The sequence below is a fragment of the Myxocyprinus asiaticus genome, chromosome 31 (assembly GCF_019703515.2).
Source record: "Myxocyprinus asiaticus isolate MX2 ecotype Aquarium Trade chromosome 31, UBuf_Myxa_2, whole genome shotgun sequence".
NCBI classification, from domain to species: Eukaryota; Metazoa; Chordata; class Actinopteri; order Cypriniformes; family Catostomidae; genus Myxocyprinus; species Myxocyprinus asiaticus.
In genome coordinates this window covers 32,703,889-32,731,372 of record NC_059374.1, presented here as the reverse complement: position 1 = coordinate 32,731,372, position 27,484 = coordinate 32,703,889, and the positions used below count along the sequence as shown (strand labels likewise).

Genomic DNA, 27,484 nt, shown 5'->3' with positions numbered 1-27,484 from the left:
TCTAAACCCAACGAAAATTCACAATTCTCCAAATTAGCAGAGTGCATCAACGAAATCAAAGATTGGATGGCCAGAAATTTCCTTCTACTCAATTCCGACAAAACAGAGGTACTAATGATTGGACCAAAAACCTCTAAAAGCAAGCAGCTAAAAAATAATTTGACTCTCGATGGATATACTGTTACGTCATCGTCTTCTGCGTAGAACTTGTTATATTTGATACTGTCCTTTGAAAATACAATTTCCAATGTTTGTAGAACAGCATTCTTCCACCTGAGAACTATTGCTAAATTACGACACATGCTCTCTGTTGCTGATGCTGAAAAAATGTCCAGCATGTTTAATAAATAAACTTCAATTGGTTCAAAATGCAGCTGCCAGAGTGCTGAATAGAACTAAGAAATATGATCATATTAGACCAATTTCGTATTAATTTTAAAATGCTGTTAACTACAAACAAAGTTTTGAATGGTCTAGCTCCACAGTACTTAAAATGACCTTCTGACACGCTATATTCCGTCACGTTCATTACAATCACAAAATTCTGGCTTGTTAATAATTCCAAGAATATCAAAATCCACAAAAGGTAGTAGATCCTTTTCATACTTGGCTCCTAAACTTTGGAATAGTCTCCCTAACACTGTTCGGGATGCAGACACACTCACTCAGTTTAAGTCTAGACTAAAGACTCATCTATTTAGCCAGGCATACACCTAATGTATCCTTCAACTCACAATTAGGCTGCTTTAGTTAGGTCTGCCGGAACCAGAAACATCCATCATGATCTATAACTCGGCATAAAATTGAATGGCATCTACGCTAATATTATTCTATTAGTTTCTATGTCTCAGCCTCGGGATTCATATCCAGGGCCTGCCAGATCGAGCTCCGTTCCTGCTTGGTGTCGGACTCCACTGCTATGTGTCGCTAAGAGATAACGACAAACTACAGCCAGTGCTAGCCAGACATCACTTCAGTTTTTTGACTTCAGAGGATGAACTGATGCCAACACCAACTGTAAGACATCGGATACTTCATACGCCACTGCCTGAACCTTGGATTTAGGATGGACCCCACCGAACCTCACCAAAATAACCTGCAGGTTGAACTGCAATGCACCTCATCATTTATCTCTGCCTGCATCACATTTGTCTATTGATGGACTACACTCTTGAAATGGAATACATAGACTATCATTTAATTGCCAACAAAGCCTTCATCAGCCAACTAACAAAGGACAATGCATCTATGTAAACTTCTGCAATTAATCCAGGATGGACTTCAAAGACATCAGTCATTAATCTTAAAGTTACTAAAAAAATATTTTATTTTTATTTTTAAAACACTGGACCTTAACACTGGCTTAATTTACAAATGTAAAACTATGACTTGTACTGCACACAAATAACTAAAATTGCCATTATATTCATGTTCTGTAGCCAGAGGAGGACTGGCCCCCACAACAAGCCTGGTTTCTCCAAGGTTATTTTTCTCCATTAAACAACATCTTATGGAGTTTTGTGTTCCTTGCCACAGTCGCCTTCAGCTTGCTCACAGGGGCTCTAAATTCAATTATTATTTATTTAATTTCTATACACATTTTACAATCATATTTAATCAAACTACACAACGATCACTGTAAGACATTACAGATATTACAGTTTCTTTTTTTTTGTTTTTGTTAATGCATGATTTTCTGTAAAGCTGCGTTGAAACGATGTGTGTTGTGAAAAGCGCTATACAAATAAAAATGACGACTTAAATGCCTGGAATTTTGATATTTTATGCAAAGATGATTAAATATGACAAAATTCTGTATGAAAGACATTCTTTTGTCTGCCTCTGCAGTCTGTAAAACGAGCCTGGCAGTGTGTTTGCCAGCAAGATCAAGAAAAGTATGTTAAGTATGTAAGTACTAGCTTGTCATAACCACGGCTTTCTGTGCAGCCAATTTTTGGTGGTTATTTTGTCATTTATTCATATTACTTGATCTAGTTTCATTTCTTTAGATTTAATATTAAAACGACAGACACAATTTCACCATCTTCCTACAGAGTTGAGCAGATTTTACTAGTAAATCAAGGCCAGGTGTTAAGGCGCCACCAGCTGTTCACTTAAGAGAGTGGTACCAATGCAGATTCTTTGTGTTATAATACTCAATTTCTCAAAAGGTTTGTTGTTAACACCTGGGACATTGTTAAATAGAAGAACGTCTTACAACAATGGTTTGCACTGTCCATTTTAAACAAGACTTTAAAAAATGTTCATGGCCCTAGATATGGCTCAGGTCCCTCCTTCAATTCAAGTGTATGAGATTTGTTTTAGCCGTTTTATCATCTGCCAAGCAAAAACAGGAATGTACCAAACAACTCGAAGTATTAATAAAATGTAAATATTTATTTTATATATATATATATATATATATATATATATATATATATATATATATGTTTTTTTTTTTACATCAATTTCTGAACAGTACTTATTTTACAGAAACTACAGCAGTACAATTAGGTACAAGTTTAAAATTACTGGCACGGTTAAAATTAAAACACTAATATGTCATAGTATTTCTCATAAGAGAACCATTGTAAAGTAACCACAGGGCAAGCACCAAGCAGGGGCATTTGCTTTTCATATTAACACAATATGGACACTATTTTCATGAACCATTCTGTATGTATGATTCTTAATACCTTGAATGCTACTATTCATTCTCTCGTCTATGCTAGTGTTTCACCAAGTGGGCCTCACTTGTCCAACCAGCCTTCCCTTAGGCCATCCAGTAATGCCTGGGTGTCAATCATCACTAGCTCTTCATCAGGTACCCACTGTTCCTCTTCCGACAGGTGATGCGAGGTGCGGGATAGCTCCCTCTCTTTCTGTTGAGGTATAGGAGTCACACATCTCCGTGGGGGATTGAAGGTCTTGTCAATGCATGGAGATACTTTCGTTTTCAGAGGGGTGAGTGGTGGAGGGGAGGGGATGTGTGACAGGTAGTCCAGACCTCGTTTTCTTTTCAAGATTGTGAGATCGTTGCTTTCACTGTTGCTTGCAGATACATGTGGTCTCTTGTTCACTGGAGTGAAGGGCGAGAAAACACTGCCTTTCTGCTGAGGGGTTGCCTGATAATTTCAACACAGTGCATGAAAGAGTGATGTTGTATGTAGTGAACATACAAAAAATGTTTTACAAATACTAATGGACCATTAAAGTTCAAATAACTCGTATATAAAATACTATCATAAGCCCTATTCAGACGGCAATTATTTTACACTGGGACGTGAGGTCATTCCAGCATTTACAGGGGGTAGTCATTGATTTTATTGCCGTCCGAATTTGAAATGTCTGTGTTTTTCTCCCACCTCCTGCGAGAACATTCCCGGCCAAATTACCTACTGTAATTTAATTACCGTCCGAATCCACATCTCTGAGTTTATAATCCAAAAGCCGTTTTGGAAATCCTTTTTGACCACTGCTAAGTACCGTACATTTGCTCTGCGCATGGTAACAGCTCTGGTGGTAAAGGACAGTTGTGAAAGTTGTAACAGGACTGTGTAACAGAATTCTTTTTTATAATTCACAATAATATGAATAACGGACTATATAAAAGTTAGTAAATGTTAACAATAGTTAAATAATAATAAAAGCTTAAATAAAGTGCTTTGTGTGGACATCTGTATACAATAAAAGATTAAAACACTACATTTTTACATTTTCTGAAGAAAATGCAAGTGGTGCTTGCCCGTACAAACTCGCCACCCTTATGATAGGGTCGGGTTGGTTATTTGCACGTTGCTTTGCGGTTGACTGCTTAAGTGTTTCTAGGGCTTTGCAGAGGGCCAGTCAAAAGAGGTCTCTATGATATTCTGGTCCCAAAATATGGCTTGGATTGCTCCTTCAATGCATTAATTTTTTCACCAGTTTTATTGTATGCCAGGTGAAAATCACAGGGCCTAAATGTTTTAGAAAAATAAAAATCCACATCTCCTTAACAAGCTGCATGATTTAATGTATCATTCATATCTGTAGCACAAACCCTGTGGGACGACATACGTGCCTAAGTTTAATACTTAGGGTTAGAGATTTGAACAAACCTTTAAACCCAAGTATGAATAATAAAATAAAACCATATCGTATACCACAAAAAAAGAAAACTCACATTAACTCTGCAGTTCATTTTTGGAGTAGACTGCGCACATGGAGTTCTTGGAGACTGAAAAGGGCCCAAGACACCTGAAGGAACTAGATCTAAGACCTTCTCCTCTGCAATGCTGAAAAACTGCTCACAGGTCTATGTCCAAAACAACAACAAAAGACATCAGGAATCACTTACTCTGATATTACATGTGTATGTAAAAACAAAAGTTTAAAAGTCACTGCTAATTCATTACCAGTACAAAAGTCTTCAGACGGGCTATAGCTTCTTGCAGATGGAATTCCTTGGGGTTTATGGAGAAGAGTGCTTGTTCTCCTGCATAAAGACTTGGCACAAGCCCAGAGAATGGCCTCAACTGAAGGTTACTAAGAGCAACCAGGGCTTGAGGTTTTACCAGCTCTTCTACAGCTAACTGCTCCAAATTGCTGGAGGTTTTCACAGAGACCAGATCAAACTCCTCATCCACAAGGTACAGTACTGGAGAGCTGCCTGAGACGACATTCAAGCAGTCATAAATGGTTTACAACATTTAAGTAACTAAATAATCAAATTAGTTGTAGAAATATCTTTTACATACGACAACAGATATCTTTTTAATGAATGAATGAAATCAACCTTGTCTGTCCACTATGGAGACAATATATCCCACAATATCCACTTCTCCACAGTGCAAGCTAATTTGAGGATTCTGAAGTTCTCTGAAGCTGATGCATTCTCTTGCATGGAAATGCAGACTTGACCATTCTGGAGACACCTGGACCATTCATTTGAAATAAGAGTTTGATGAACTATGAAAACATACTGTATCTTGCTGAACTCAAAACTTCCTCCCCAGACCAAAAAAAAAAAAAAACATCTATACTAAACTAAGCTGCAAAAACGGCTTGTTCTGAGATGCTTTCTGTGGTCAGAAACCCAAAATATAAACATACGATCACCCACATTTACCTCTTAACTATGTCTATTTGGTGTTCAAAAACTTGGCCCACCCAGTCACAGTGAGGTAATAAGTAGGTGTAGGACAGATACATTTTATTCCTAAACACCAGAACTAGTAATAGGAGATGAGAGAAAATTGAAATTATGCCATAAAAAATTATAAGAGAACCTCAGGAAGAAAAATAAATAAATAAAGTGATTTGATAAGACCCATTTCAAAGTTAAACCAAAGTTCAAAAAACACTTATATTTACCTCAATGTCCTGGAAGAGTGTTTTCTTGGTAGCAGTGAGCTGAATGTGAGTAATGCCTGAGCGTTTCTTGCCCTCTGATGTGGCAAGATGATACACCCTGTACCTGCGTCCCTCTCTAAGTAAACTATACAACTTTGCTGATGGCCGCCAGATATTCAGTGTGTAAACTAGGAAATGAAACAACCATAGCTGGTTAAATATAGTTTTTTAACATCTTACCAACGTGTACAGATGATATCCAGTCAGCTCACCATAGTCACTTTGCAGGTCCTTGGCATCTGTAATGCTGAGCTTCCAAACAGGATTTACGTCTCAATCTCGGCACCCTCCTTCAGTTTCCAGTGTCTCTGTCATGGACTTCCGCACATGCTCCTGCAGTTCTTCCTGCCTCTTCTCCCCCAGACTCTGCCTGTACTTGCTCACTGCCTCCATCTGCCACTTACTTAGATGGGTCTACTCAAACAGTGCAGATGTGAAAAATTAATGTAGTATTAATAGGAGCTAATTACAGTGGTACATACTGTGCTGAGCCAAGTAAGACAAGAGTCAAACCATTTAATTGCTGTTTCCTGTTATGTCTTAAAGGGATAGTTCACCCAAATGAAATCTCAGACTTTCTTCTGCTGAACACAAACAAAGCTCAGCTCTGTAGGTCTATACAATGCAAGTGAATGGTAGCCAGAACTTTGAAGGTCCAAAAAGCATATAAAGGCAGCATAAAAGTAATCCATATGATTCTAGTGGATAAATCCATATTTTCTACAGCAATATTATAGGTGTGGGTAAGAAAACAGATCAATATATAAGTCCTTTTTTACTATAAATCTCCACTTTCAATTTCACATTCTTCTTTTGTTTTTGGCAGTTCACATTCTTTCTGCATATCGCCACCTACTGGGCAGGGAGGAGAATTTATAGTAAAATAGGACTGAAATACTGATCTGTTCTCACCCACATCCCTATCATATGGCTTCTGAAGAAATAGATTTAACCACCGGAGTTGTGTGGACTACTTTTATGCAGCCTTATGTGCTTTTTGGAACTTCAAAGATCTGGCCACTATTCACGTGCACTGTATGGGCCTACAGAGCTGAGATATTCTTCTAAAAACTTTGTGTTCAGCAGAAGAAAGTCATACACAGGGTGAGTAAATGATGAGAGAATTTTCATTTTTGGGTGAAATATCCCTTTTAAATTATATAAAAATGTAACAAACACTAAAAGCTTCACCTCAACAGCTGGGTCACACTCCATTGCTTCATACAGATCTTTCCCATCACGCAGAGCTTCAATATCATGTCGATTAAATGTCCTCCTTCTGCCTTGGCTTTTTTTCTTACCTTATATAAGGAAGAGGAACACTCATCATATCCAAGCATCTAATGCAGTTTTAACTAAATATAATTATGTTTTTTAATTATGAAGAAAAATAATGAAATCCTACCTTCCATCTCTTTTTCGAACTGGGTCTGTATATTGGAAATAATAAGCTCCATGGTTTTTCTGCTTTGAGTTGCTGTGTTTTCTGGCCTCTCGATCTTCTGCACGATCATTGCGAAATATAAAGACGCCATTGGGTTTCTTCTCCATCCACTGTTTGATGAGAATGTTAGTCTAAGTTTGGTGAAAACTTGTGAATTGCTTTATCTCAATTCAGAAATGTGCAGATATAGTCAAAGCTTATTAGATTTTGCAGACCCGAGTGGGGTAACTTCTCAACACCACAATGTCCACACAGCTCACTACACCTCCAGCAGCATACAGTGAAGAGAGCGGGAGCCTAAAAGGTCGAGGGTCACAACAGTACCCCAGCTTAGTGTCCAACCGAGCTCGTCTTGTACTGTTAGCTGAAATCTGACATTTAGAAATGAAATTGTGAACCCAAGGGTCAATCTGTGAGCTATTACCATTGTGGCCTTGAGCAAAACACTTAACTCAAGGTTGGTACAGAGGGATTGTCCCCGAAGAGGCCTTTGTCCCAACATCAAAAATCTCACCTTTAGCATCAGAAAATCGGGAGCTTCCAGAGGTGGACAGGCTTCTTGGGAACCATCCAACTCTGCTCCATTGATCCTGACCTTATCACCGATTCTGAGACGACCCTTGTGCAGCATTGCAGAAAGTGGAGTGTCCAACAGGCCTTTGATGGTGTACCAGCCATCCGTGAGCCAGATCACAGTAGACTCCACCTTTGCATCAGTGCTCTTGTCCTCAGCTTTTGCTTGACTAGTGTTAGCAATACCACATACACAGAGCACTATTGTCTTAGCTGGAGTGTCATCCCTCTCCATGATCCTCTTGAGAGCAGATCTCCTACTGTGGTCCACCTCCACATCATATCTGATTGCAAGTACCAAAAGAATTAGATGTGTTGAAAACTTTTTGAGAAAAAATGTAAGCATTCATTTTAATTTTTATTTTTTTCCATTATTTAGCCAGGAAAGTCCCAGTGAGATACAAGATCTCTTCTTCCAGGGAGTCCTGGTCAAGACGGCAGCACAAACAGTTTCACATAAAAAAAAAAAATTCACATGGTAGCACATACAGTATACAAAACATAAAAGCAACATAAAAAAGGCATACAAGCCACACCAGCAATATCCATATACAATACACATTCCACCTCAGGTCAATGATTATGTAAAACAGCAGCATGTTTCCTTCTGGGCAGTTTGTAAAAGACCTTTAAGGGTATTCAAAAAGGGAGTATTTCTAAGGTAATAGTAATTTGCAGCTCATTCCATGCCCAGGGTGCATAAAAAGAGAAAGTAGTTTTACCAAGCTCCGAGTGTACCCTGGGGACATTTAAATGAATTCCGGTAGTTGATCTAGTGTTATAGTTTCTGGTATAACAGGATAAGAGGCCGGAGATATAAGTAGGTAGTTTACCTAACAATGCCTTGGCAATAAATAGCAGCATGTGTATTTTTTTCCTTTGATATAAGGAGGACCATCCAGCTTTTTCAATAGATTATCGATATGCACATTAAAGGCCAACTTTTCATTAAGCCATATACCTAAGAATCTGTAAGAAGTTACTCTTTCTATACATATACCTTCTAATGTTAAAATAATAGGATCAGCTGCCTTAGTGCAAGAATGAGTGAAGGTCATATATTTGGTCTTTTTTTAATTTAGGATCAATTTTAATTTTAACAGTGAAAGCTGCAGTGATCGAAAAGCATCCTGCAAGAGCTCTATGGCTTGATTCAAAGAGGGTGCTACTGTATAAATTATTGTGTCATCAGCATACAAATGTATCTTAGCTGGATTTATTCCATGACCTAAGTCATTTATAAAAATAGAAAATAAGATGGGGGCTAAAATATATCCATGCGGGACACCTTTGTTTACTGTAAGTGAGGCTGAGGTATAGTTTTCTACCGAAACAAACTGAATACTTTCGGATAGATAATTCTTAAACCAATTCGGAGCCATTTCACTAATGCCTATACAGCTAAGCCTCTGTAACAACAGTTTGTGATTTACAGTCAAACACTTTAGACAAATCAACAAATAGAGCTGCACATTGCTGTTTACTGTCTAAAGATTTGATGATATCATTAGTAACTAGCATAACCTCTGTTATAGTACTATGGCCTGATCTAAAGCCCGACTGAAATTCACTAAGAATATTATTATCAGAAAAAAAGTGTTTTAATTGGTCACTTACAAAAGATTCAAATACTTCAGCCATAACAAACAGTCTGGAAATGGAACGGTAATTATTCACGTCAGAGGGGTCTCCACCCTTTAATAGAGGTTGAACCATAGCTGATTTCCAGATACTGGGTATGACGTTAGAGGATAAGCTCAGATTGAAAACAGAAGCATTAGGCTCTGCAATAATATCTGCAGCAATTTTAAAAAAAAAGCAAGGTTCTATCTTATCAGGTCTGAGAGATTTTTTACAATCTAGGCTCAATGGAGCTTTGTGAACTCTTGTGGTTAAGATAGGAGAAAAAGTGAACAGTTGAGTAGGGCATCATGGGACAGGCTCAAAGTTTCCTTTTGCAACATGTTCCCCTAAATTACTTGGATCAAAGATTGAACCAGCAGAAATAAAATGACTATTGAAGGTATCTGCAATATTGGTTCTACCCTTGATTACACTCTGATTCACTTTTAGAAGATCAGGAAGACTGGTTGGCATAATTAAACCAGAGAATGATTTGGCTAATTTCCAAAACTTAGCAGGGTCGTTCACATTTTCATTTATCATGGTAAGAAGTCACATTTTGATTTTTTTTTTTTTTTTTTTATCAATTTTGTACATTTATTTCATAATGTTCTGTAAAGAATCCAATCCAAAGGGTTATTTGTTTTCTTTGCTTTGGCCCAGGCCTTTGTCTAATAAAAGAGGAAATAGAATCAATAAACCAAGGGTTGTCTTTACCACTTCTAAAAGGGGCAAGTTTATCACATATAGCCAAGAAAGTGGATTTAAAATAATCCCAAGCTACATCAACATCAGCCATTTGTGAAACAATGCGCAGGTCACTGTTATAAAAATTGTGCAGAAAGGCATGAGCTGTACAAAGTTGATATAGGTTCAATACCTGAATTTCAGCTGCAGATGTACTTGCTCTGGAGTCATACACAGGCTACCCATCACACCTGGAAAAGCTCTTTCCGTGGAGGCCTGTTTCCACACAATCCATCGATAGTGGTTAAACACCCAGGCATCAGTGATCAGTTTGGGATCAACGCCAGGGGTATCACACAATGCTCTACCAAAAAATAGGTACTTTATATTACAAAGACATTTTCAAAAGAAATAGTATCTTTATAAGGTGACAAGGTGATCATTAACAACAACTCTGGCAACTTAAATCCATAGAATATCTAGCATGTTTACATAGAAAAATAATAATAATAAAGAAAAAAAAAACAGTGCAGATGGACACAAAAACAAAGTTTGGTGTTTACGGACCCTAAACTCTCATACAGAATGTTTATCTGTAGAACTCATCTTTCCCCACAGTACCCTTACAGTCTGGAACCAAACAGCCTCCATCAGCCAGTTGGACAGAACCAGACTCCATAAAATCCTCACAGTTCAGGAACTGATTACAGTCAAATCGGAATGATTCAGCATTTTCACTGGTAATCTGAGAGACTTCGTAATGTACACCATGCTGATACAGCTAACAAGTAGAAGTGAGAAAAAAAATAAGAATATTACCCATAGCATTGTTAAAAGATAATTACAGAAAGGTAAAAAAAATAAAAATAATAATAATAATTTACCTCCTCCAAAGTGTATTGACCTGGACATTTGTGTCCAACAGCATTTCTCAGACCTATTCTGGAGACACCAGAGGTCTTTGCAAGGTAAAGGCTGCCAGGCAGAGGACGAATAGTCTGCCTTTTTTTCTTTTGGAGCCTCATGTCTTGCATATTCCTGGCTAGCTGCATGGTCTCCTGCCATGCCTCAGTGTCTATAAACATCCCAACACAAGAAAACAGGTCTCACTGTTGCAGTCATAGACTCATTCACAACATATCTTACACTGTATCTGTTGCCTTCTAAATAGTAAATGCTCTGACACCCCCTCCCACCAAAAAACAAAAATGAGGCAATATGTATACAAATCTAACAAAATTAGAAGACAAATGTTAATGGCTACCTCTTTCTTTAGAGTCAAGCTTTTGCAAAGGTATGTTTTCCACCGAAACGGCTGCTTCAGGCTTAGAATCAACATTTCTAGGTTCTCTTCTCAGCACAATGCAGAGAAACACTGTGGGCATTTGGTGTAGGAGTAGTCAATCTTTTATCCAATGCTGTACTCTGGCCAAATGGAGTTTTAGATTCACATGCATGTTTGAGCAGGCTATTGCTATGACCAATATTGTCTTTGAATTCCTTTTTGAATGGTGGAATAAAATCACTGGACACTACAGAGACATCTTGACTTTTTGGTCTCTCAGTCTTCACAGTCTTTCTAAAGGGGGTCACAAACACCCTTCCTTCAGGGTCTGAATGTCCTATGTTGTCAAGGTCATTCAACTTCAGGACCATAGAATTCCTGCAGATAGAAGAGAATTTGTGAGAAATAAAAACCTTTTGTGAGAAGAGTTAACTGTAAGACAATGAAACACATTGTACAACCCACCGGTTTGGACGGGTGACATTAGGCTGGAGATGGACATTGTATTTGAAAATGCGCCTGTCTCTTAGAGTTCCTACAACAGGGAATTTCAGGATATGTTTATAGTATTGGATAATCAAACAACGGAAGCAAGTTTTGTCCATGGTTTATCACTTTTTTTCTGTCTTGATTTCTCGTGTTCACAACTTAATTTTATCGAATTCTCAACATAACAAAAGTTTTCTTCTTGTGATCACGACTTGAGTGTAAATAATCACAGTTATTAATTTACTCTCAGACATTATTTTTGTTTCTTAACAGAACAGTGACTTCTTAACTCATATGTGAAGCTTTTGAGCCTTCACTTGGTTAATGATTTATTTATAAACACTTTCACAAAGATGAAAATGACATAATAGTATTAACAATACATTTTATTGCTTCAAAACGTTGTCAGCCACAGTGGCTTACTTGTTGCGCTTAATTTTTTTGAAAACCAGATGGCAGTAAGTTGAACCGTGTGCAGAAGCTTAGAGTAACGAACCCGATTTCAATATGTTTGTAATGAAAGCCAAATTGGTTAAGAAAGCTTCATTTTCCCATCACTATTCCATGGATAGCAGATGATGACAGGGAGATGAGGGTCTTGTGATTCACTAGATAAAACTGAGATAAAATCCATCTGCTTGACCTAGAAAAGCCTACTGTTGCGATAAACTGAAGATGAAGATGCTGTACCTGTGACCATATGAGGTGCTGCAGGCGCGAAAAGGTGTTTTCTCGCGAGTCGAAATCACAAGAACAGTCGTGACCACGAGAAAACAACATTTGTTATGTAAAAAAAAAAAAGAGAGAAAATTAAGTTGTAATCACGAGAAAACAAGACAGAGAAAAATTAAATAAAGCAAGGACAAAACAGGCTTCTGTATCAAACAGATGAACAGCTGAAGTAGAATACTTATATGAGCTCTAACCATTAGGACAGCTTTTCAGTGGGGAGAGGCTCAAGGATTTTGCATATGAAGTCTGGTCAAACTCTGAGATAAGCTGCTGTTTCAAAGGAGGTTGACCTGAATCTAAACAGAAAAGAGCATTAAAACTATAGAAAATGTCTTGGTTGACACAGTTGCCCCAAACAATGAAAAACAGCACAGTACTTCTTAAAAACTTTAGGCCGTACCTGCTATACTGTCGGCATCTAGCTGACATTTCCTCCTGTCATGGTCGAGAGACCCCCATGTCCGAAGGCCATGAAAAGATGAACTTTTTTTGCAGCAAGTGCCTTCTTAAGTCACCAGCCCAGTTGGTTCATTCAAGTCATCATCTTTTATTAAAGCTTTAGTGCAAGCCATAGCCTCCTGCTCAAAATACTTCTGCTGGGTTACTGTGCAACTGCTAAAATCCAAAGAGTGCAAGTCTAATTGTGCATGTATATCCTGAGGTGCTTTTGAAGTGTGACATTTTGAGGAATTAGTTTGATGTGGCTGGTTATCAGTGGCAGTAACTTGAGTATTACAATCTCTGAATATTTTAGAAGCTTCATCAAGGGCAACCAGTGATACAGAAACAACTTTACCACTGGCTGTGCTGAAACCATAATTTTTCACATTTAGTTGATCACATTTTTGGTTTTCATTCCCAATGTTCTTGCTTCTTGCAAAAGATCTCCCAGGTTCAGATGGGACTTTCTCTGATAAAAGTTCCTCAGATGCAAAACCCTCATCTTCACAATCTTTAAAGAGACATTTTGCCCTTTGCAGTGCAGTAGCAGAGACGGCTACCTTCTTCCCACCTGCTGTATAGAAACCTTTGTGTTCACCTGATGAACTCGAAGTTTTAGATGGGACCTTCTCTGACACTTGGCCACTCCTTCCATAGGTGCTTTCATGTTGTCCACTTTGTAAATCTGAGCAAATTTTAGGCTCATCGCTGAAGGAGGTTTTATCACAACCTGCAAATGAAGTTCTAACTTCATTCAGTGCCTTTCATGAGACAGTAACATCACCTTTGCCACAGGCGGTGCTGAAACCTTTACAGCTTTGGTATTGAAGATCCTCAGAAGCTAAACTGTCCTCTTCACAATCTTTAAAGAGGCTCTTGGCCCCCTTATTCACACTTGCTGTAGAGAATCCAATGTGTTTTCTTGTGGAACTCTCAGTTTCAGGTGGGACTTTCTCGAGCACAAGGTCAGGTTTTCTACTGGTGCTTTTATGTTGTCCACTTTGTAAATTTGATTCAGTATTAGGCTCATGAATGACATTATCATCTTTAGAACCCGCAAATGCTGCTCTAACCTCATTCAGTGCCTTTTCTGAGACAGTAATGTTTTTGCCATTGGGATTGCTGAAACCTTTACAGCTTTGGTGTTGAAGATCCTCAGATGCTAAACTGTCCTCTTCACAATCTTTAAAGAGACTCTTTGCCCTTTGCAGAGCAGTAGCAGAGATGGCAACCTTCTTCTCACCTGCTGTAGAGAATCCAACGCGTTTTCCTGAGGAACTGGTATCTGTTTGGATGTACACATTATGCTTTGTCTTTCTAGAACCATTATTTTTCGTGAAACCATCAACTGACTCTGACAAAACATCCTTAGATCTCTGGAGTGCTTCAGCTGAGACAGATACATTTTTACCACTAGCTGTACTGAAACCACAGTTGCCATTAAGAGGAAGCAAAGAGGGGAATTCACTTTGAAAGTCTTTTTTACATTCTTTTACTTTCTGCTCACATCCTTCTTCCTGAGGGGGTTGCTGGTCCAAGGAAGGTTTTTCACCGTCATTAACCAGGTTATCCTGACATGTTTTCATGCTATAAGAATTTCTTTCATTTACTTTGTCACCATTTGATTGCAATGAGAAATCAATAACACCACCATAGTCTTTGAAAACAGCATTTGCATCATTGATCGCCTCTGCTGAAAATGTCACACTTTTACCACTTGGGGTCGTAAATCCATTTGTTATTTTGACATTTTCAATGTCCATTTTGGCATTACTTTCCCCCATTTTTGATGATTTCAAGTAGTCAATATTTTCATCACAGTCTTTGAATATGGCCTTTGCCTTTTTAAGTGCTTTGGCTGAAATGGAAACTCCCTTCCCACTGGCTGTCTGAAAGCCATGGCCATGCGCTGACTGAGGCATATAACTTGTTGAAGGACAAATGTTTGTGAACACTCCTTTAGCATCATTGTCAGATTTCTGTTCTTTAATGTTGTAGGAAGGAATATCGGGTATTTCGGGTGAGTCAGACTGTTTTTTTTCTATAGAGGTTTCACTCCAAGAAACAGCTTTTGTTTTCTGAAGGCTAGATGTTGAAATAGAGTTGTCATGCTTTCCAGAAGTGTGGAAAGAAAGTTCCAGAGTTTCTGGCTCCTCTAAGCTGTCAACATCATTAAAAAGTTTTCTTGCTTGCAGAAGGACCTTTTCAGACACATTCAGCTTCTCTCCCTTAGCTGTACTAAAGCCAAAATTGCTGTTTGAGTTAACACGGACAGCTGCTTTTCTATCCAAACAATTTCCTGTCACTTGGTTATTTATTTCAAAGTCTTTAAAAGCTGCATTCACATCTCCACAGCTGAAATTTTCATCTTGTCTTCCCTGAAGGTGGGTTTTATTTTCTTTGTCCATACTGTCAGAAGTACTGGCTAAAGGCTCCATTTCAGAACGCTCTCTGGATTGCACTGGCTTCAGCACTTCTGTATCTGCCTTGTTGTCTTTTCTGTTCACATCTATATCGTCCTCTTCAAAAAAGTGCATTGCTTTGTTTAAACTCTTTTCTGAAATTATTATAGCGTTCCCTTTAGCGTTTTTAAAACCAAAACCATTTGTTTTTTCACTGAAACTGCACAATTCTACCAATGCATGTTTTAGGTCCTCATCCAAATTGTCCTTAGCTGTTAATGAATGCACCATTTCATCTTGTGTTTCCATTGATATGGTGCTTAATTTATCACCATCTAAAGTTTTAACTGGAGCATGTTCATTGTTAGTATGAACAGAATTGTTTATCGAAGCAGCATCTGTATTGACTTGGTGCTTTCCTTTCCCAACATCAGAGTTAAAACTATCATCAAAGTCAATACCATTAAGGAGATCAGGATCCCAAACTCTTTCAGAGTTGTGGTGGTTGTCTGAACCAAACTTTTTTAATTTTAACTGAGTGAATTCGTACCGGCTATCCCCATCCTCCAAAAGATTGCACAATTCTGTAACATCAGCCTTTTGTGAAGCCGTCAAAGGGCAGTTCTCAACATCATCACGACTGGATTCCGCTGTGTTGGGTTTGTACTTGATGGTTATGTCTAACACAGTCTGTCTTTCAGCACCTCTTTGGAATTCCAGTTTTTGATGAATCCACTTTAATGAATCTGAGTCTCTCTCCAATTTCTCTTTCAAAAGAGTTCCAGCTTTCTGAAGGTCAACATCTGAAACTGTAATATTCCTCTCTGAACCCATTTTATCATCACATTCATTTGACTGTGGTGAAGAGCAGCTTGAAATATTCAGTTTAAAGCTCTTTGAAAATAAGAGTCCTGGACTGGGCAGAGCATTGCTATCACAAGTTCTTGATGCATGTTTAGGAAGGATGGACTGTCCTAAGGGTGATCTTGTTGTATTAGTGCTGTCTGAAATTGATTTGGAAACCATTTCTTTTGTGTGGTTATGTTTTGGAGTGGTTTCATTTAAGGTGTTGAATAAACTGTCTCCTATAGCCTCATCTAATGATGCTTTGGCACTCATTATAGCCTCATGAGGTATGGTTATGATCTTGTTGTTTGCTGTTTTAAATTCAGAAATATTGTCCTTGGTGCCTGTGCAAGATGCTGTCATCCCATCAAAACCTGAAAATGTGGTGGGACAACCACTGTCATGACCGATTTCAAAAGTTGTGAGTGCAACGGTTGACTTGGTTGGGGAGCTGACAGATACATCTGCAACCGCAGAGCTGTCATCGTGATTATCTTGAGAGTCCTGCTGGTTAATACCATCTTTATGGATCTTTATCTTTATCCATCTTTATCAGCAGATTCTGAATGTGGTTGAAATGGGGCCATTTTGGTCAGTTTGTACATGTGTGTCAGGCGGTCCCCCTCCTGACATTATTTCTTGTGTGAAATCCTCTGCAAATGCCTTGGAAAGCTGCGTCATATCCAGTCCTTGATCGACTTCATGAGGATCTGCCATGACCTGTTGAACAACAGTGATTTGTTGCTGTGTCTGATGATTGACTGTGTCTTAACTGATTAATCTGGACTCATTAAGGCCGCTGGATTTCTTGTCCTCAGGGGGTTTTCCTGTTACAAATTAAAAACAAAACTCTGCTCAATTCAAAAATATACACATTCATACATACAGTACAAACAAACACACACACATTGGGGTTCAAAAGTCTGAGTCCACATTGAAAATCTGGGAAAACCTCAGTTTGAATCTGGAAATATATATATATCTATATATCTATATATATATATATATTAGCAAATAAATATTATAACTAATATTTAATATATAAATTAATACGAAATATTCAAGATTCTGCATTATTTCTAGTTTACTAATAAAAGAAGAAAATTTGTTACATTGAACATCCTTAGTTTGTACAAAAGGTTACATTTATTTGCTACAATTTAGGTATGCAAGATGCTCTTTGGAATTCTCATATCATGCTGGGATAACATGGACCATCAGGTTTTGCACAAACTTGTAGAGTCCATGCCAACTCAAGTGCAAGCTGTCACTAATGCAAAGGGGAGACTTACCAAATTCAAAGAAATCCTGAAAATTAATGTTATTTTTTTTTGCAATTTAAAACAGTCTTAAAGTCAAGTCATGTTTATTTGTATAGCACTTTTCACAACACACATCATTTCAAAGCAGCTTTACAGAAAATCATGCATTAACAGAAAATTAAACTGTAACATCTATAAAGTCTTAGAGATTGTGTAATTTTATTAAATATGATTGTAAACTGTGTATAAAAATAACTAATTAAATAATAATTGTATTTAGATCCCCAGTGAACAAGCTGAAGGCGATTTGCTTCAGAAGACATTAATTGATCGACTGGAGTGCTTATAAAAATCTTCACTTCGATTCTGCTGAAGAAAGAAAATCATACACATCTGGGATGGCTTAAAGGTAAGCCATCCCAGTTGGGTGAACTAACCCTTTAAATGAAGAGTAATGCAAAATATAAGCATTTTCACATGCCTTTGAACCCATTGTGTATATACTGTATGTAGGAATAAGAATTTATTACAAGACTCTTACCTGTCAGTGTGTGCTCCAATTTGTTGTCAATTGTTGTAAATGTCTTCAACAATTCTGACCTCTGTACTTGATACACAAATCTCCTGGGTTTTCTAGCAAGTGTGAAAGCAGGTGATTTATCAAACAAAGACTTCTGACACTGAGATCCTTCTGCATGGGCATTTGGAAAAGACTTGACTCTTTCAACACTACTTGAAAAAATGTGGCTATTTTGTGAAGTGCAGTCCTTGAGAATATGCTGGTCCAAAAAAGTGCCACCATCCGTTTCAGTGGATGCAACAGTTTTGTGATTTTTTATTAAAGGCAAGCCAGAGGAAAAACCTTCATTCAGGCTGGAGTCTGATAAACTTAGTGGGGTCCACTGCATGACGTCTTTGTTTTCGATGGAGCTTTTTGCTTCTAAATCATCTGTATGAGTTTTATCTCCATTTAACATCTCTCCTGGCCCTGAAATTGGAACAGTTGATTTAAAATATTTTGAAGAATCGTTTATTCTCCTTCTGTTCCTATCTTTGGTTTTGACTCTCCGCAGAGCTGAAGTGCTGTTGCTGAAGAAAATAGACAACACATCCACAGCACCATCAAGAATATTCTGCATTGTGCTGCAGATATCCCCATCCTCTATAGCCTTTGGCATAGACTGCTTCCACTGACCATTAATATCAGATGATGAATCTGGGGAGCAATTATGCTTTCCTCCCTGGCCATCATCCTGGACAGTCTCACTTGTGGATCTCACTGAAGAGAAAAGTAGAGAATTATCACTTTATTTTCTCATGGGGGTTAAAGATGAGTGCATGCATATCAAATTAACTATCAAATCACTATGTTTCAAATATATATTGGCACACTTACCATCCTGTTTTTCTGTAGATGCTCTCTCACATAATGTCACAGTACTTTCAGAGCTTTTTGAGAGGGATGGAAACAGTTTCCGCACAAAGTAGTGTACAAGAAGAGAGTGAAACAAGCCATCAGGTAATTTGGTAAAAAGAGACTCTGGAAGAGACTTGCATATTAAATGGATAGTTCACACAAAAATTTAAATTTGGTCATCTTTTACTCACCCTCGTATTGTTCCAAACCTGTATGACATTCTTTTGTCAGTGGAACACATAGGAAGTGTTTGGAAGAATGTTAGCCCTTGTCAACTTTTACTTCCATTGTAGGGATAAAAGATGCAATTAAAGTGAATATCGACTGAGGCTAACATTCTAACATATCCTTTATGTTTAACTGAAGAAAGTAATATGGGTTTGAACAACATGAATTAGAGAGTAAATGATTTCCAAAGCTTTATTTTTGGGTAAACTATCCATTTAAGAATCATAGTCCAAAGAGAAGAAGCGGAATGAATAACATGTAGAATGCAAAATAACCTATATTATGTACAAAGCATATGGTTTGCACTTACAATTGCTTCTTTGTCTTTAAGGCAACTTGCAGATGGAGCATGATCCTCTGTTTTAGCTAGGGGGATGAAAGAATAGTGTATAAATCACACGAGCACTCAGTTCATCTCAGTTCAAAGAGGCATGACATAACTACATTCATACAGTACATACGCAACATCACAGTGGGAGTCAAAGATGATGGTGTGTTAAAGGAACTGCTCCAGGATAGGTCCAGTTTTATCTGTGCCCCAAGGCTCTCAGATATTTTCTTTGTAGAACGTGCCTGCAAAAGGACTATGTTTATGTTTCATGTCTAAAATGGCATCTCAAATTAGGATTTGCAATAATATTCAGGGTAATTTTTCTTCAAAAGCACAGTCTGTCTTACCAAAGATGTTTTGGTGTATCCAGAAGGCCTGTTATGTCACACATGGAAGTTGTTAAAAAAGTTAAATAAAATAAATTAAAAACACATTGAACATCAGGATATAAAAACCATAATGCCTTAATTTTAAAAATAGTTTTAAGAGAAAGACAAATTAAAGACAAACTAAAACATCCTTACCAAAGCAATCACCAGATTGTCTACAGGATCTATCAAACCTTTGACATCAAAGGAAGGTAGAGACAGTAGCATTAACCTTGTGTTAAACTTTCATGTGTTACTGTATATATGATCAGTTCAAACACACCTGTCTTTGGCTGAACCAAACAGACAAGGGCTTGAATCTGTCCAGGGACAAGCTGATGAGACTCCATTAGTCGCTTGGTGGGGGAAAAAAAATTGTATTCAATAAAAGTATTCAATGCCACTCATGCAATATTTTCTTCTAAAGCCATGTGATCACTTTGTGTAAAGAACAGACCTAAATTTACATCATTATTTACTCTCAAGTCAAATCAAATCAGCAATCAACTCGTAAACATTGCCCAAATCAAATATAGCGACACATTAAGAACACCAAAACCTCACTGATTCTGGAATGTCTTGTGACCAAACGTCATTACAAAAGTGAACTATCCCTTTAAATTTAAGGTTGTTTCTTACGAAAATCTATCATGTGTCCTTAACCCTTGTGCGTCAATAAAAAAAAAAAAAATTTCTCGGAGGTCCCTCGAGGACAAAAATGTCCACGTCAAAAAAATGCCATAATAATATTATATATTAATATTATTTTCCTCTTTCAATTAGTTAATTTTTTTAATCAACATCAGTCCTGATCATAACTACCAAATATTCATTCATTTTCAGGATTTTAACCCTTTAAATGCCAGATTGTTTACATAATGCCACTGTTGTTTTTTGACAAACACACACAAATTTCTCAATACACACATACAAAACACACTCTGACATCCATACCAATACACCCACACAATTTTAGCTGCATCATTTATTCAATCGACCTGCAGTGCTCTATAATACAGCAAACAGAAAATAGGAAAAAAGCATGTATTTGCTCCATAGGTTAAACATGAGTAAAATGGCGCCATCTGGTGGAAAATATTACAAATTTAAATTTTGAAGCCAGGGCTCCGGAATGAAAGCATAATTTCATGCTTTAATGAAATTTTTGTCCTGAAGGTCCTGAGTGTAACTATTTTGTGTACACAGTGTATTATAGATGTATTTTAGGAACTGAGGTTCCCCCAAAAATACACACCTTTGGCAAAATGTATGCAGTTGGCATAACACAGCCAAAATGATAGAAAAATAAATAAATGAAAAAGACAAAAATGTCCCGATGGTTGCACAAGGGTTAAAGTCTTTTATTACACTTTTGGGTCCTTTTAAGTGTTAAAGTGAGTCACTATCAGCTGCCATTTTATTGAAACCAGCAATGGGACATCCTTTAAAACTCCTCCTCTCGTGTTCCACATTAAGAAGAAAGCCAAACAAGTTTGGAACAACATAAAAGTGAATTTTAAAGGATGACAGAACTGTCATTTTTGGATGAACTATTCCTTTAAGTCTAACTCTGTACTACCTTGGTAAGGGGAATCTTCATTATATATGGAATCACAAGACTGTAGATGACGTTGCTTGAATATTTTGGGTGTAGAAAACAGTTGACTGGCCAGGGCTGATGTCTCTGGTGCTTTTACAGTGTCTTCCTCTTTTGAAATGTCAAGACCACCTTCATCTCTAGAAGCTTTTGCAGTCAACTCTTCAAACCAGTCTGGATAAAGGGGTCCAAGTTCTTCAACCACAAAGGAGCCTTATTAGTTTCAGTTATCGAAATACAGTCAGTCTATACATTTTTATCAATCATGAGTGTCTACCTTTTTCAATTTGATCAAAGAAATCTTCAAACATACTGCCATGAGTGTTGTAAGTGTTAAACCTGAATCAGTCACTCAACCATGGGACCTACAGTACAGGTAAACAAAAATAAGTCAGTATGACAATATCGTTTAAATTAAGCGTTACATTACGCAATATGTAGTTTAAGGTCTCTGACATATATTATGAAGTTATAAAATAACCGTTCGTCTTAAATCGAGACTTCGCTGCAAGTTTTAGGCAAAATATGAACTCTTTTCTCTGCTATCATGACTATCTAAAGCAGAAAAGCAAATCACATCTGACAAACTTGAAGTTACCGTAAATTAACGCGTCGTCACAGCTGAGGAACATATTTATCTTTCAAGAGGTCGGTATTAATTGGAAAATTCTTCATTATATCCGTGTAAAGACTATTTATTCGCTTATTCCACATCTGAGGCGATTTGTTTATTCTGCGCGTGGATGAAACTGGTTACACATCCCGCCAGCAGCGTCGCGTCGACACGGAAAAGCAGCGCTCTAGACCAATCAAAATGCGTGCGTCTGTCCAGAGGGCGGGCTTACGTGCGCCACTAAGTAGCATCATTATTTATTATTAATGATCGTACTTAATAATGAAAGAGAATTGTTTCTTTGATAACGCCGATATTTCAACATAAATAATTTGTTTAAAAGTTTTACTTCAAGCTGAGAACATGGGACAAGCATGAATGCATTTTTTCAATTTTTAGGTTGCAAATGAATGTAATATTTTTTTAAAGGACACAGTATCATACTTCAGAAATCAATAGGAACAATGAGTTAGACTTTCTCAAAGGTTTTTAGTTTTTTATTATATCAAATTTAAGATGGAAATGGGTGTTCATATTGTTTGGACGATCATTTTTATTAAGATTACATTGCGTTTTATATGTAGCAATAATATTCAATTTGGGTAAACTTTATTTTGCTCAATCACTGTTAATGCAAACACTTTGTAATTATAGCTTTATACTATTAATAATAACTATTATTTTACTTACAGTGTATACATTTCATTATCAACAAGCGTTGTTTGCTGTGTTGCTGCTGCACAGTGTGTCTTTCCTTCGAAGTAACACCAGAGGGCGCACTACAATTCATAATATATTCCCTGATGACTTATTTCAGGTTTCTTTTCGAGAAATGTGTTAAGTTGGTCCACCAGTAAATAAACAAACAAACATATACATTCTAAAACTATGTACACCCTATCATTCTCAACACAGATCAGCAGAGGTCAAATGGTAGACTTATCCTATACATATGTCTGGTCACTTGCCAGACTTCCCAGACATGAGCATTTAAAAAACAACACACTGTAACACAACTATGCAGATATTTGTTTATTAATATTAAGTATCTATTTATTGCATGCACACTTTCATACAGCAGACAGCAAAATAAAACCATAAAAATAAAATCTTACAAGCATGGGCTACACTCTCACTACTATGTACAAATGTTTCTTTCAGACAAAATAATTTCTTAAATATCTCTATTGCCACTTATGGTGCATATCTTTGCATCCTCAGCCATTTCAAGAGACAGAAAATTCCTTCCTATAAAACTATACCATTTAAAGCATGATCTTTCTTTTGAGAATATAAATCAATATTCTCTGAGCAACTGAACAGTAGAAAGACATTAGTAAATTAAACAATCCTCATAAATAAGTACTGGATGACCCCTTTATGCATCCAGGTCTCTCTGACAGTAGCATTGCATCATGTTGGAGACATTCTGTGTGTACAGGTAAAAGCTGAGGCAAGGATGTGCTTTGTGAATGGTCTGATCTTTTCTAACAATTAAAATAGCCACCTAAATGTATGCTTTCAGCTGAGCCATAAAAAAATAAAAATAAAAAAAACCAATTCTGTATCATATTTCTGTTCAAGAAGCTGAGAGCACTGAAATTTCATAACATTCTCTTCAAGAAGAAAAGTTTCACTTTGTGTGGGGCATTGCACATTTTCCCATAACATTAATAATGGTAGACGTGGGCAGGAGGAGCCATTCATGGAGCTTTGGTTTATCTTTGATGCCTGCAGCAGTAGGGGCCTCCAATTCAGAGGCCCCATACATGCATATTAGTGCAAAAAAGCCAAGGCGTATTCGTTTCAGCTAAACCTCCTAAAATTTTTCATCCGTCTCCTGTTGTATTGCTCTAAGGGATTCGAGTTACATTCTGTAACCTCTTATGGAGAGCATAGGCAGGGAAGTAATGTGTGTGCTGGGGAGAACGATGAAGGCTGCAGCATCTTCAGATAGGAGTGCTGGAAAGAAGGTCAGTGCCAGTGTGATCCCTCAAGGTTCAACTCAAAGGCTGATGCCAGTCATGCTGGAGTCCGGAAGAAAGGCGGTGATGGCTCGGTAGCCCTGCGCTCGACGGATCATGTCTCGGATCTCACAGTTGAGCTCAGTGAGTCGACTACAGATCTCAGACATGTCTTGTTTGGAACCAACCAGGGCAAATGTGCCGGTCTGACCCAGAGTTTGGTGCCGGAAGTAGATGTTGAGAAGAGTGTGGATCTCATTCTCTGAGCTGCTGCCGAAGATGTCACTTGGCCACATTTTTCTGAAAAATTGGGATTAAGTGAAGTGATTATCATTATTTCACATAATTAAAACACAAAGTTTGGCATACCTGCACTCACTGTCTATTCCTTCGTAGGTTTGTACACCTAACATTGGGTTTTAAGTGTATTTCTTTTTTTTAAATCTTTGGACAAATACACGAGCATAAAGTTGAAGATAAAATTTAGAAAAGAACAGAAGGGCCAGGGAAAAAAGGTAATTGAGGTTTGTGCAAAGTACTTTTCCACAAGTGAAAATTTTATTTGATTATCAAATCAGCAAAAGAAAGAAAAAAAAAATGAAAATGTTTAAAATAAACAACTTATATATCAGGGTCAGAATTTAAGCAGGGCTCGGGACAAAAATGTCACCAAAAGTGACAAAAATACCCCTAAAATTCAAAATGTGGGTGAAAAAAATGCCCCTGTGAGTAATCTTTCTGTTTTTTATTTATAACATCTGATATAGGTCTTTATATTATATTCTTAGCCTAGTTATACACATTATCACAAAAATATTATTGGATGTTGATTTAATACAGTATATCAAGGTAATATATTCTCAATCTAAATATTTAGATTAAGAATTTATGTTAATGAATTGATTAAATTGAAGTATTTGAATAAAAGTATAGCACAGGAAAAGTTTTCTTTGTTTAGAAAAAAAATGCCCTCATAAATGTAAAAATGCCCCTGAAAATCAAATCCATATCCAATTATATCTGTGATTAATCGCAATTAACTATAAAAAAATCATGTGATTAATCACGATTAAATATTTTAATCGACTAAAAGCACTAATATATATATATATATATATATATATATATATATATGTACTGTAGATATATACTGTGTGTGTGTCTTTTATTTAAGGATAGTGATCATATGAAGCCATTTATTATCACATAGTTGTTTGGTTCCTTTTTAAATCATAATGATAACAGAAATCATCCAAATGGCCCTGATCAAAAGTTTACATACCCTTGAATGTTTGGCCTTGTTACAGACACACAAGGTGACACACACAGGTTTAAATGGCAATTAAAGGTTAATTTCCCACACCTGTGGCTTTTTAAAATGCAATTAGTGTCTGTGTATAAATAGTCAATGAGTTTGTTAGCTCTCACGTGGATGCTCTGAACAGGTTAGATACTGAGCCATGGGGAGCAGAAAAGAACTGACAAAAGGCCTGCGTAACAAGATAATGGAACTTTATAAAGATGGAAAAGGATATAAAAAGATATCCAAAGCCTTGAAAATGCCAGTCAGTACTGTTCAATCACTTATTAAGAAGTGGAAAATTCGGGGATCTCTTGATACCAAGCCAAGGTCAGGTAGACCAAGAAAGATTTCAGCCACAACTGCCAGCAGAATTGTTCGGGATACAAAGAAAAACCCACAGGTAACCTCAGGAGAAATACAGGCTTCTCTGGAAAAAAGACGGTGTGGTTGTTTCAAGGAGCACAATATGACAATACTTGAACAAAAATGAGCTGCATGGTCGAGTTTCCAGAAAGAAGCCTTTACTCCGCCAATGCCACAAAAAAGCCTGGTTACAATATGCCCGACAACACCTTGACACGCCTCACAGCTTCTGGCACATTGTAATTTGGAGTGACGAGACCAAAATAGAGCTTTATGGTCACAACCATAAGCGCTATGTTTGGAGATGGGCCAACAAGGCCTATAGTGAAAAGAATACCATCACCACTGTGAAGCAAGGTGGTGGCTCACTGATGTTTTGGGGGTGTGTGAGCTCTAAAGGCTCTAATTATCCAGCTCTAATCTCTTGTGAAAATTGATGGCAAGATGAATGCAGCATGTTATGTGGTGTGGTGGTGGTGGTGGTGGCGTAGTGGACTAAAGCACTGAACTAGTAAGCAGAAGGTTGTTGGTTCAATTCCCACAGCCATCACCACTGTGTCCTTGAGCAAGGCACTTAACTCCAGGTTGCTCCAGGTGGATTGTCCCTGTAATAAGGGCACTGTAAGTCGCTTTGGATAAAAGCGTCTGCCAAATGCATAAATGTAAATGTTATCAGAAAATACTGGCAGACAATTTGCATTCTTCTGCACGAAAGCTGTGGATGGGACACTCTTGGACTTTCCAGCAGGACAATGACCATAAGCACAAGGACAAGTTGACCCTCCAGTGGTTACAGCAGAAAAAGGTGAAGGTTCTGGAGTGGCCATCACAGTCTCCTGACCTTAATATCATCGAGACACTCTGGGGAGATCTCAAATGTGTGGTTCATGCAAGATGACCAAAGACTTTGCATGACCTGGAGGCATTTTGCCAAGACGAATGGGCAGCTATACCACCTGCAAGAATTTGGAGCCTCATAGACAACTATTACAAAAGACTGCACGCTGTCATTGATGCTAAAGGAGGCAATACACAGTATTAAGAACTAAGGGTATGCAGACTTTTGAACAGGGGTCATTTCATTTTTTTCTTTGTTGCCATGTTTTGTTTTGTGATTGTGCCATTCTGTTATAACCTACAGTTGAATATGAATCCCATAAGAAATAAAATAAATTTGTTTTGCCTGCTCACTCATGTTTTCTTTAAAAATGGTACATATATTACCAATTCTCCAAGGGTATGCAAACTTTTGAGCACAACTGTGTATATATATATATATATATATATATATATATATATATATATATACACAAACACACATTACTGTGCAAAGGTCTTAGGCACATAAGATGTTTCACAAAAGCATTTGTCTTAAGATGGTTATTTATATCTTCAGCTTTAGTGTGTCAATAGGAAATATAAATGTTAGATTCCCAAATATTACTTTTGCAAATATAAATGACTAGAAGCACCCCACTAAACATCGAGTCAGTCTGGGATTACATAAAGAGACAGAAGCAGTTAAAACAGCCTAAATAGATAGAAGAATTGTGGCAAATTCTCCAAGAAGCTTGGAACATCCTATCTGCCAACAACCAAGAAAAACTGTGTCCAGGTGTACCTAGGAGAATTGGTGCTGTTTTAAAGGCAAAGGTGGTCACACCAAATATTGATTTAGCTTTTTTATGTTTACTGGACTTATGGGGCTGGAGTCGAGTCGAGTCGAACCGTAACATGCAGTGGAAAAGTGCCATTAGTATGACATTAAGTGATAAATGAAAACTATTTATGTCATTATTTTTGAAGACATCATCACTATGCAACATTTTTCACAAGTGCCTAAAACTTTTGCACAGTACTGTATGTGTGTGTGTGTGTGTGTGTGTGTTAGAGCTGCCAAAATGATTAATTAAAAAAGTTGAACATGTTCATTTATCTTAATTGCGATTAACGCATTTTCCGTAAATACAGCATAAACCAGCATAAAAACCGTTTGGAAGGGCTAAAACTTTATGATGTGTCCACCTGGAGTCATTACACTGACGCACACACACAACAAACAGACACAACAATGATTCAGTGTCAGTGATAAAGTGATGGGGAAAGGAGCTCTTAACGCTATTTG

The 27,484-nt window shown here is 37.4% G+C and overlaps 2 protein-coding genes across 2 annotated transcripts in view; both read right to left on the bottom strand.

The window, feature by feature from the left end:
* Nucleotides 1-2,473: 2,473 nt before the first annotated feature.
* LOC127422162 (breast cancer type 2 susceptibility protein homolog) lies at nucleotides 2,474-21,874 on the bottom strand. Its single transcript, XM_051665499.1, is given in 29 exon segments — nucleotides 2,474-3,125; nucleotides 4,163-4,294; nucleotides 4,395-4,648; nucleotides 4,775-4,913; nucleotides 5,353-5,519; nucleotides 5,604-5,805; nucleotides 6,583-6,692; nucleotides 6,797-6,854; nucleotides 6,856-6,945; nucleotides 7,051-7,206; nucleotides 7,350-7,692; nucleotides 9,912-10,080; nucleotides 10,301-10,499; nucleotides 10,603-10,793; nucleotides 10,983-11,058; nucleotides 11,060-11,381; nucleotides 11,469-11,538; nucleotides 12,419-12,520; nucleotides 12,625-13,366; nucleotides 13,439-16,680; nucleotides 17,717-18,454; nucleotides 18,572-18,725; nucleotides 19,131-19,186; nucleotides 19,282-19,393; nucleotides 19,499-19,526; nucleotides 19,803-19,875; nucleotides 21,099-21,311; nucleotides 21,394-21,481; nucleotides 21,715-21,874. Coding segments are annotated over 28 exon segments (8,547 nt in total). The 5' UTR covers nucleotides 21,428-21,481; nucleotides 21,715-21,874; the 3' UTR covers nucleotides 2,474-2,750.
* An 869-nt stretch (nucleotides 21,875-22,743) lies between these two features.
* The window catches only part of LOC127422036 (protein furry homolog), a 96,633-nt gene continuing 91,892 nt past the window's right edge, over nucleotides 22,744-27,484 (bottom strand). Inside the window, exon 61 of the mRNA XM_051665366.1 lies at nucleotides 22,744-23,993. Within this exon, the coding sequence (XP_051521326.1) occupies nucleotides 23,735-23,993 (259 nt within the window). The 3' untranslated portion in view covers nucleotides 22,744-23,734. The remainder of the gene's footprint in view (nucleotides 23,994-27,484) is intronic.